The 12212-nt window shown below is 44.0% G+C and overlaps 1 protein-coding gene across 1 annotated transcript; it reads left to right on the top strand.

Moving 5' to 3' along the window:
* Positions 1-8735: 8735 nt before the first annotated feature.
* Positions 8736-11308, top strand: AQP10 (aquaporin 10). Its single transcript, XM_012658496.1, has 6 exons — positions 8736-8840; positions 9219-9345; positions 9879-10016; positions 10117-10235; positions 10480-10697; positions 11164-11308. The coding sequence occupies exons 1-6, from the start codon at positions 8736-8738 to the stop codon at positions 11306-11308; spliced, it is 852 nt and encodes a 283-aa protein (XP_012513950.1).
* Positions 11309-12212: the final 904 nt, after the last annotated feature.

Here is a 12212-nt window from a genome sequence, read left to right as displayed (position 1 = left end):
CTAAATGGACCCAATAGCAGAAATAAGAGAGTAGAAGAAAAACTTAATAAACTTGAAGATAGATCAATAGAAATGATCTAATTTGAATAGCTGAGATGAATATGATTGAAGGAAAGTGAGCAGAGCTTCAGAGGCCAGTGGTACATCAAGCATATCAATATACATGTAATGGTCTCAGAGGACAGCAGAGAAAGGGTCGGAAAAAGGGTTGAGAAAATAATGTCCAAAAACTTCTCAAGTGCTCGCTTTGGCAGCACGTATACTAAAATTGGAATGATACAGAGAAGATTAGCATGAACCCTGCGCAAGGGTGACACGCAAATTCATGAAGCGTTCCATAAAAATAAATAAAAAATATTAAAAAAACCCCTCAAATTTGATGAAAAACATTACAGACTAAGAATCTCAACAAACCTCAAGACACATCGTAATCAAATTACTTAAAGAGTGCTTGCTTTTGTAGCACATACACTAAAATTGGAATGATACAGAGATTTGCATGTTCCTTGTGCAAGAATGACATGCAAATTCTTGAAACATTCCATATTTTTACATGTAAGACAAAAAAAAGCTAATGTACTATATGTATAGAGTATTACTACTGTGTTATAGACACACATGAAAAAGTCTGTGAGCAAGGAAGAATGAATTAAAAAGTAATTAGAAAAAAACAGAGAGACAAAAAGTCTTGAAAGCTGCAAGGAAAGAAGACTCATCAAAGACAGGGGAAGAACTATACAATTGACAGACGTCTCATCAGAAATTATGGGAGTAAGGAGGCAAAGGAATGACATATTCAAAGAGCTGAAAGAAAGTAAGAACTGCCAACCAAGAACTGCATGTTCAAGAAGACTGGACTTCAAAAACAAAAGCATGGGCCGGGCGTGATGGCTCATGCCTGTAATCCTAGCTCTCTGAGAGGTCGAGGCAGGCAGATTGTTTGAGCTCAGGAGTTCGAAACCACCCTGAGCAAGAGCGAGACCCCGTCTCTACTAAAAATAGAAAGAAATTAATTGGACAACTAAAAATACATAGAAAAAATTAGCCGGGCATGGTGGCGCATGCCTGTAGTCCCAGCTACTCGGGAGGCTGAGGCAGAAGGATCACTTGAGCCCAGGAGTTTGAGGTTGCTGTGAGCTAGGCTGACGCCACGGCACTCTAGCCCAGGCAACACAGTGAGACTCTGTCTCAAAAAAAAAAAAAAAAAAAAACAAGGAGCAAAGTGGCAGACATAAATGCAAACATCAATCATTATATTAAATGTGAACAGATTAAATTCTAATCAGCAGGTAGAGATTCTCAAACTGGATAAAAAAAGCAAGATCCAACCATATGCTGTCCACAAGATACACACTTTGGAATAAAAGACATATGTAGATAAAAAAGGCACACATAGGTTGAAAGTAAAAGGATAAAAAAAGAAATACCATACAAACAGTAACCATAATACAGAGTGGCTATATTAATAGCTGGTAAAACATGCTTTTCTTTTTTACAAAAAAAAAGGAAAGAAATATGGTAAGAAATATTACTAAAAACAAAGAAGGATATTTCATAATGATAAAAGGGTCAAGATATCAGGAAAATAAAAAATTATAAAAGTTGTTACCTAACCACAGAGCCCCAAAATACATAAAGCAAAAATTGAGTGGCAAGGAGAAGTAGACAATTTAATAATTATGATTGGAGGTTTTATACCCCTCTCTCAGTAACTGTATTGATGGTACATCATGGCATGTGCCTCTAGTCCTAGCTACTTGGGAGGCTGAGGTGGGAAGATCACTTGATCCCAGGAATTCGAGGTTGCAGTGAGCTATGATTGCACCGCTGCACTCCAGCACTCCAGCCTGGGAAACAGTGCAAGACCCAGTTTTTAAAAAAAAGAAAGTATAAGAATAACTAGACAGGCCAGGTGTGGTGGCTCATGCCTGTAATCCTAGCACTTTGGGAGGCTGAGGCAGGAGGTTTGCCTGAGCCCAAGAGTTTGAGGTCACAGTGAGCTATGATGACACCACTGCACTCTAGCCCCAGATGACAAAGTGAGATCCTGTCTCAAAAAAAAAAAAACCAAACAAACAAACAAACAAAAAAACCCACAAAAAGTTCAACAGATTTGAACAACACTATCAACTAACTTGATCTAACTGACATATATAGAACATCCAGAAAGAGCCAGGAACAGTGGCTCACACCTGTAATCCCAGCCCTTTGGGAGGCTGAGGAAGGAGAATCACTTGAGCCCAACCTGAGTGAGTTCAAGGCCAGCCTGGGCAACATAGCCAGACCCTGTCTATACAAAAAATTAAAAAATTAGCCAGGTATGGTGGCTCGTGCCTATAGTCCTAGCTACTTGGGAGGCTGAAATAGGAGGATCACCTCAGCCCAGGAGTTTGAGGCTACAATGAGCTATGATCATGCCACTGCACTTCCATCTTGGATGACAGAGTGAGATCCCATCTCTAAAAAACAAAAACAAACCCCAAAAGAGCAGTATACATTATTTTCAGTTGCACACAGAACATTATCAAGGATAGGACATAAACAATTCTCAATAAATTTAAAAGTGTTGAAGTCATACAAAGTATATTTTCCAACTACAAAAGAATTAAATTAGAACTCAATGACAGAAGGAAATCTAGGAAATACCCAAATATTTAGAACTTAATACACTTCAAAATAACTCATTTGTCAAAGAAATCACAAGGGGTATTAGAAAGTATCTTAAACTGAATGAAAATAAAAACATCATATCAAAATATATGGGATAGAGCTAGAGCAATACTTAGAGCAGAATTTACAACTGAAATGCCTTTATTAGAAAGGAAGAAAGATCTAAAATCAATAATCTTTTACTTTAAGATGCTGGAAAAAGAAGAGTTAATTAAACCTAAAGTAAGTAAGTAGAAGAAACAACATAGTAAAGATCAGCATGAAAATCAATGAAATAGCAGACAAAAACATCAGAGAAAATCAATGAAATTTAAAAAAATTGGTTCTGCAATATGGAGATACCTTAAAGAGATACAAGTAGATCTACCATTTGATCCAGCAATCCCAATACTGGGCATCTACCCAAAAGAACAAAAGACATTCTGTAAAAAAGACATCTGTACTCGAATGTTTATAGTGGCACAATTCACAATTGCAAAGATGTGGAAACAACCCAAGTGCCCATCAATACATGAGTGGATTAATAAAATGTGGTATATGTATACCACGGAGTACTATTCAGCTATAAGAAACGATGGTGATCTAGCACCTCTTGTATTCTCCTGGATAGAGCTGGAACCCATTCTACTAAGTGAAGTATCCCAAGAATGGAAAAATAAGCACCACATGTACTCACTAGCAAATTGGTTTCACTGATCAACACCTAAGTGCACATATAGGAATAACATTTATTGGGCGTTGGGCAGATGGGAGGGGGGAGGAGGGGATGGGTATATACATACGTAATGAGTGTGACATGCGCCATCTTGGGGATGGACATGCTTGAAGCTCTGACTTTGGGGGGGGAAGGACAACATAACCTAAATATTTGTACCCCCATAATATGCAGAAATAAAAAAAATTGGTTCCTTGGAAAAATCAACAAAATAGACAAAACTTTAGCTAGATTGGAAGAGAAAAAAACATACAAATTACCAAAATCAAGAATGAAAGAGGGGACATCTCTATATATCCTAGAAATTAAAAGGATTATAAGGGAATATTATGAATATATATGTATGCCAACATGTTAGGGAATTTAGACGATATGGAGAAAACTCTAGAAAGACTCAAATTACCAAAGCTGACTAAAGAAAAATTAGAAAATCCAAATAGACCTACCCAAATATCAAGTAAAAGAAAGAGTTAGAATTTAAAATCCTCTCCCCCGACACACATACACACACACACAAAGCCAGCCCAGATGCTTTGTTGGTGAATTATTTTATTATCTTATTTTTAGTTTTTTTTAAGAAACTCACAGTCTAATTTGGTGATGAATTATATCAAGCATTTAAGGAAGAAATAATACAAATCCAGCATAATCTCTTTCAGAAAACAGAGAAAGAGAATGACTTCCTAACTCACTTTTCTGACGCCAAACCCAGAGAATAACATCAGAAGAAAACTACAGAATAATAACCCTCATGGACATAGATGAAAAATTTTTCAACAAAATGTGAGCAAACCGAATTCAGCAACATATAAAAGAAATTATTCACCTTGACCGAGTGGGGCTTATCCCAGGAATATGATTGGTCTAACATCAAAAAATCAATTCATGAAGTAAGTCATATTAATACCAAAAAAAGTGACAAAACCCACATGATCATCTCACTAAAGGCTGAAAAAGTATTTGAAAAATCTAAAACCTAGCTATGATAAAAACCGAACAAACTGGCTGGGTACAGTGGCTCACACCTATAATCCCAGCACTTTGGGAGGCCAAGGCAGGAGGATTGCTTGAGCCCAGGAGTTTGAGGTTGCAGTGAGCTATGATGCTGCCACTGCACTCTAAACTGGCTGACAGAGTGAGACCCTGTCTCAATAACAACAACAACAAAAAACTCAACAAACTAAAATCCTCAACCTGATAAAAGGTATATACAAAAACCTACAACTAACATATTTTATGGTGAAAGATTGAAGCTTTCCCACTAAGATTATAAACAAAACAAGAATATCTATCTCCTCTTACCATTTCTATGCAACATTGTACTGGAGGCTCTAGGTTATAAACAGAAATGAAAGACATATGGGATGGAAAAGAAGTAAAACTGTTCTTTCTTTGAGCTGAAGCTGCAAGGAAAAAAAACAAAAAAGAAAAGAAAAAAAAATCTGTCTTCATTCACAGGTGCTATTACCTTATATGTAGAAGAAAATCCAAGGAATCAACAACAAAAAACCATTGGAAGTAATAAGTGAATATGGCAAGGTTTCAGGATATGAGAACAAATTGCAAAAAAAATTGTATTTCTATAAATTAGCAACAAACAATCTGAAAATAAAATTAAGAAAAGAATCCCATTCATAATGGCATAACAAAGAATAAAATACTTAAGAATAATTTTGACAAAAGAAGTGCAAGAGTTGAACATTGAAAACTGCAAAAATTAGCCAGGCTTGATAGTGCATGCCTATAATCCCAGCTATTTGGGAGACTGAGGTGGAAGGATCACTTGAGCCCAGGAGTTCAAGTCCAGCTGGGCAACATAGCAAGACCCTGTCTCCAAAAAAACAAAACCTACAAGAATTGCTGACAGAATTATTTAATATAATCTAAATAAAGGGAGATATATACCATGTTCATGGATTGGAACACTCATTAAGATAGCGATTCTCCCCAAATTTATCTATAGATTTAATGCAATCTCTATCAAATCTCAGCAAGGTTTTGTTTTTGAAGAAATTGATGAGCAGTTTCTCCTGTTCTGGAAGCGAGTCCAGCTAGGTCAGTTTTAAAAGTTCACAGGGACCTGACTGATGCAATCCCTACAGATCATCTTCTGTAGGCCTCTTGCAATCACTCACTACTGAAGGGGTGAATTCCATGCCATTTTAAGTTATTGTTCTCAAATTGACTTGCTGACGTTTCCAGTGAGTACCTGAGGGACATTTTGGAGTTTTCCGGTTCTCAGGTCTATCACATACCCTGTTACTTTTCTCTATTTCTTCCTGCACGGACACTCATACTGTACAGGTCTAATGGCTATTGATGTTGTTCCTACCCACTTGCACTATAGGGTTTGAAAGTATGCTTTGTCACCTAGTTTTATTACATATGTTTTTAATGAGCTTTAATTTTATCTATTTGTTTTTATGTGGTGATTCCAGAAAATCTGAAAACTAGGCTTTCATTCTTGCTGCAGTCTTCCCAGAATTCCAGTCATCATTAGCTATCTTTTTTTTTTTTGGAAATGGGGTCTCACTCTGTCACACAGGCTGGAGTGCAGTGGCATGATCATAGCTCACTGCAACCTTGAATTTCTGGGCTCAAGCAATGCTCCCACGTCGGCCGCCTAAGTAGCTGGAACTACAGGTGCATGCCACCACAGCTGGCAAAATTTAGCCACTGCTAACTGTTTTTCTGAAACAGTGAGTGGTCCTTGCTAAAGTTCCAAACAAAAGAACTGTCTCCCCACAGTTTACACAATGATTGCATTCCTAGAAAATTCAGTATGTATTAAAACTGCTAAAAAACTCTTTGTGCTCATATAAAAAATGAGTCATATTCTGAGTTTACATAATTATAAACAAGTTTTTCACCAATATGTATATCTGATAGGACATTCTAAAGCCAGGTAGGACATAGAACAAATCTTTGCCATGTGTCTTGCAGGATGTTTAGAATAGCTGGCCTCTGACCACTAAACGTATGAATTACCCACCCCTCCTTGATTGTGAAACAACATCAACAAAACTTCTAACTCTATAAATTTTCAAAATTCTCCCCAGGGTGTAATACTATTCCTGGTTGAAGAACTCTGGTTTAATAGAAGTTCTCCTACCTGGAAACATAAAGTATGAGGTATAAGGATAACGAGCACATGTCACTTTAGAACTTATGAAAATGAAACTATTTTTTTATTCTTTTTTAAAGTGATGTGGGGAGAGAGAGAAAGAGAAAAGAGAGGCCGGGCGCGGTGGCTCACGCCTGTAATCCTAGCTCTCTGGAGGCCGAGGTGGGCGGATTGTTTGAGCTCAGGAGTTCGAAACCAGCCTGAGCAAGAGCGAGATCCCGTCTCTACCAAAAATAGAAAGAAATTAATTGGACAGCTAAAATTATATAGAAAAAATTAGCCGGGAAATGGTGGCGCATGCCTGTAGTCCCAGCTACTCAGGAGGCTGAGGCAGAAGGATCGCTTGAGCCCAGGAGTTTGAGGTTGCTGTGAGCTAGGATGACGCCAGGGCACTCTAGCCGGGGCAACACAGTGAGACTCTGTCTCAAAAAAAAAAAGAGATTGAGGTTGCCTTAAATGCTGTTAAGGAGGCCTGATGGCTTTCATAGTCTGCCTTGACTTGGTGATTAATTCTATGGAATTTATAGTTACCATTTCCCTCATACTTCTCAAGTGCACACCTCTTGGAAATATTGCACTAGTGTGTATCCTTTCCACCAGTAACCCAATTTACTTCTGCTGACAATTTAAAGAATTGCATCACTACAGCATGCTAGAGATTATCCGTACTCCACCTACCACCATGATATAGTCCTTATTGTCAGCCAGCAGTGAATAATCTATTACACAAATCCCATTTTAGAGTATGCTCGCCAGGACCACCCCTGACACCAACCATGTTAAATTGGGTTCCCTGGAAAAAGACTAAGATGAAGAGATACATGAACAAGGTTTATCTGGCCATGCTAGCATTCTTGGGAAATACACATGTAAGGAAGGGAGGAAAGCAGGATTAAGCACAAGGAGAAACTGACACACATCGAAGGTAGAACAGAGGCTTAAACTGGTCTCATAGAGAACTCTGGAGCTGGAACAGCCCGTCAGAGTTGTCCCAGATTGAGGCAAAGAGGCCAGGACTTTGTATCACTGTACTGTCACTGGGCGTGGGCCTCATAGGAGGCTATATAACGCTGGGCGAGGCAGTTTCCTGCCTCAAAGGGCATTGCCCAATGAGGGAGGCAGCTGTGTGGTATCAGCAGCTCATATTTCCAGCAACTGGGGAATAGGCGCATTGGCTCCCAAGAGGGGATGTGGAGGGAGCACTATGGTATCCATTAAACCCAGTGAAGAAGTATTATCGCACACAGATGTGCCAGGACTGTGCTAGAGCCCATGGGATTATGTAAATCATGGTCCCAGCCTTCAAGAACCTCATAAACAGTATATGCTATTTTAAAAATTTGTATACTGCCTGTTTTTACCTACTAGAACATAAGCTCTAGGAGGGCAGAGACTGTTTTTTTCACCACTTTCTCCAGAGTCTTGAGGTAGATTCATTGTTGAATGAATCTAAGTGGAGGCTTGAGCTGTGAAGAAGTAGAATGTGGCTGTGTGTTATGCAGAATAATAGTGGTGGGTGTCCAGAGAAGAGCAGGTGGGACTCAGCGTGGGTGTGCGGGCCTCATCTCATGCCATGGCGAGAGAAACACAGATAAAGCCTTCTCTAAGCAACATGAGCCTCGGCATGAAGGAAGTACAAGCGTTCAGCGTGGGGTTTCATTCCCACTGTCTGTGGTTTTCAGCCCAGTCTCTCTGGATGCCTATTGAATTCCGCAAGCATCCAAACCTTTGGGGAAAGGTTTCACGTTCCAGATGAGAGGCATTGTGGATTTGAATTCACTCAGTCATGAACTAATTATGTGATCTTGGGGAATTCTAAGGCTCAGTATCCTCATCTGCAGAACGGAAGCAATGGTACTATTTTACAGAGTTGTTTTCAGGACCAAGAGAACTAACATATTAAACATACGAAGGAGGGGACTCGCCTCAGGCTGTCAGCATAGGGGAGGTTAGTACTGTGAGGAGTGGGGATGAAGGACAGAAGAGACAGAGCTTGGGCAAACTCCAGGCTCTGATCGTGTACACGGCCTGCTCACAATCATTCTCCTGTAATCTGTATCTTTCCTAGCCTACGCACGCGCAGAGATGCTAGTTGCTGTTCAGGAACTGAGCTAATTGGTTTTAAAGTCTCTTTCTTATCTTTTCCCCCAGCAAGCAGTAGTTGTGTAGTAGCAGTGTGCCTATGCAGACGGAGGGAGCAGTGATCAGAGAGAAAGTGTCGCCACCATGGCCCTCGAGAAGACCCTGGCCGAAATCAGGGGCCAACTCCGGATCCGCAGCCTCCTGGCCCGACAGTGCCTGGCAGAGTTTCTGGGTGTGTTTGTGCTCATGGTAGGCAGGGTAGTTGGGGGAAGGAAACAAGGGAGGTGGGCAACAGTTTCTGGCTCCTTCTGGTGTCCTTATCTCTTTCTCCTGCTGTCCCACTTCCTCTCAACTCTCAATCACTTCTCTTTTTCCTCCTCTTTTCTCTCCTAATCTCTCTCCTTTCCTCTCCTACTTCATCTTTTTTATTCCTGTCCCTTTCCTTCTTTCCCTTTCTTCTTCCTCTACTTCTCCCATTTCTTTTCCATTCCTTCTCTCTGCCTCTCTCCTTTCCTTGCAGTCCCTCAGGTCCATCCATCTCTGTCAGCCGCATCTCTAGCCTTCCCAATCTCCCTCCCCTGGTGGTCCCCAGGGCTCCCTGTTCCTCATTTCTCCTCTTCCCAGCAGCTTCTCACTCTAGGGGCTGCGGCCCAGGCTGTCACCAGTGGAGAAACCAAAGGCAACTTCTTCACCATGTTTCTGGCTGGCTCTCTGGCTGTTACAATAGGCATCTACGTGGCTGGTAATGTCTCAGGTGAGGAGGGTGAGGTGTGCATATGAATGTGGGTGGCTGTGGATGGTGAAAAGGCAGGTCCTTTGGTGACTCATGGATATTATCTCCTTGAGCTTGACCAGTGCCCTGGACTGAGATAAACCTTTGGCTCCATCCAGCCTCTCCCCTTTCTGTATCTCTCCATCTCCCTTCCTCATGCTAATCCCAGGCAGAAACCTATGGCAGGGCATGGAGGGTAGATGCTCTCTTCTTGTGCCCCACCTGAAGTTCTCTGGGGCTCATTTCTGCTCAGGACCTTGTCCTCTTTTCCCTCAGATACACACTGTGCCAATGCACCTGGCTACAGCGAGCAGACAGACCCAGGTTCACATCTTGCCTTCACTGTGTGATCCTGATAAGTCACTTAATGTCCCTGAGCCTCAGTTTCCTAAGCTATGTGATGGGAATAATATTATCTATCTTAAGGATGTGCGAAGGCATAGTAGTGTTGCTTGGCGACGGTGCCTGGCAGCAACAATTAATGGATGCTGGTTTTCTTTACTTGATCCTTGAAGGGGCCCACCTGAATCCAGCCTTCTCCCTGGCCGTGTCCCTCCTGGGACGCTTCCCCTGGGCAAAGCTCCCCATTTACTGGTTGGTGCAGCTGCTGTCTTCTTTCTGTGCCTCGGGAGCCACCTATGTTCTCTACTATGGTAAGAGAAGGAACAGGCTTCGGGGAACCCGAAGTGGGTAGAGGTGCCTCGGTTTTGGATGAACAAAGATGGAAACCCTGGGTGTCCCCCTCCTCCACAGATGCCCTACAGAATTATACAGGTGGGAACCTGACAGTGACTGGCCCCAAGGAGACAGCTTCCATCTTTGCCACCTATCCTGCCCCCTATCTATCCCTGAACAATGGCTTCCTGGATCAGGTAGGTGTGAGGGTGAAACCTGGGAGGCCCAACTTTCGCCCTGTCCCTTGGGACCCCAGCCTCTTGTTCAGTTTCGGTGGGGTGCGGGGTTGGCTCTATCTTGGCACCCTCCTCCCCACTCCAGCTGCCTGTGTTGAACAAAGCCAGATGCCAGGGGGATGGTGGCGCGGAGTGTTTTGGTGAGAAAGGGCAGATGGAGCACCTGGCACCTGATGGAGATCCCTTTGTTTCTGTTGACTCCAAGGTTCTGGGCACTGGGATGCTGATTGTGGGGCTCTTGGCCATCCTGGACAGACGGAACAAGGGAGTCCCTGCAGGTCTGGAGCCTGTGGCGGCGGGGCTGCTGGTCCTGGTCATCGGGCTATCCATGGGTGCCAACTGCGGCTTTCCAATCAACCCTGCCCGGGACCTGGGCCCACGGCTCTTCACCTACGTGGCTGGCTGGGGCCCTGAAGTCTTCAGGTGGGAGACGGCCTCCCTGGTGCTGTCCTTTACTCACTTCCCTCTGCTAAGGTCTCTGTCCCTGAGTCCCCAGCATTCTTCTCTTAAATAGTTCTCTTGGCCTCTTAGGACAGTGTCCCTTCTCCAAGCCACATGTTCTCCCCTTTCTCCCTTGCCTCCCTCCGCCCTTTTCACTGATGTAGAGGTTGCATTCTTAGGCACATCATATTACCTCTTTGGGCCCTAGTGACCTCATCAGCAAAATGAGTATATTCAGATAATTCCCTAAGGCAAAAGGCTGGACCAAGGTCTCCTGGCATTGCCTCCTCTCTAATTGCTACACCTTGGTGTCAAGACAATGCTCTTCCTGGTGACCATCACCCCAGGAACTACTTTAGGGAGCTCTCCTGTTACTGCCCCCAGTCCTTAGAGAGGGGGAAGCTAAGGGAGTCACCCCTGACATCTCTCTTTTGTCCTTCTCTTGCAGTGCTGGTAATGGCTGGTGGTGGGTGCCTGTGGTGGCCCCTCTGGTGGGGTCCATCCTTGGCACAGCTGCGTACCACCTGCTGGTGGCTCTGCATCACCCTGACGACTCGGAGCCAGCTCAGAATCTCGAGTGTGCCCAAAACTAAGCCTCAGAGTTGGAGACTCCTGCCTCAGCTCAGATGCTGGAGTGTACACTGTGATAGCCACAGCCCTCTGCACTCGCGGGCTCCGGACAGAGCCACAGAGCCCGCCCGGTAGCAAGACAGATATTCTTTCTCTTTATTAATACGCCAGACCGTGGGAAGCTTCTCTGTTTACCCATCCAGGCATCCCTTCCTCCTAAACTAGGAAGGATCGTGGACAGAGAGAACTGGAGGAGGATAAGGCCCGGGGACTCAGGCTCCTCACCCCTTCCTCTCCAAGCCGGTTTTCTGACCCTCAGGCCCTCTAAGAACGTAGCTGCTCAAAGCAGCCGCCAGAGGGTGCGCACCGGGATGCCGGGTAGGGAAGGCTGTGGGAATCTGCGGGGTGGAGGGGCTCACCATCCACAGTGGCAGTGGGCAGCCTGACGCTGAGGACATCCCTGCAGCGCGTGGTCGCAACTGCCGAGCTCCAGCTCAGCTCTCACCACCAGCGCCGCCCGCCTCTGCCTTCGCAGGGCCGCCTCCCTAGACGCCGCCGCCCCCGACGGTGGTTAGGGGTGGGGAAGCTGCCTCCACCCGGGGGCGTGGTGGGGGCGGAGAGCGGGAGCGCGGCCGGACCCAGCCCTTCCCGCATCCGGAGACTGGGAGAGCAAGGCGGAGAAACTGAGGCACAGCCCGGTACCTAGACATTCCGGGGCTGTATCACTCAAGGAGAGGATGAGACAGTGAGATACGCCAGGGCCAGGAGAGAAGGTGAAGGAACAGAGGGCGGACGGCTCTGAGGAGCATGAGTCGGGGACTGAGAGGAAACTGACGCTAAAGAAAATTCTCGTTGTTCACCACTTTTCCAGCTCTCACGCCCTTCCCTGCAGAAGATGCTTTTTTTGCAGACAAGGCAGTGTTCTTC

This window comes from Propithecus coquereli, unplaced genomic scaffold (genome assembly GCF_000956105.1).
Source record: "Propithecus coquereli isolate 6110/MARCELLA unplaced genomic scaffold, Pcoq_1.0 Scaffold59, whole genome shotgun sequence".
Lineage (NCBI taxonomy): Eukaryota > Metazoa > Chordata > Mammalia > Primates > Indriidae > Propithecus > Propithecus coquereli.
This window is presented reverse-complemented; position numbering and strand designations above follow the sequence as displayed.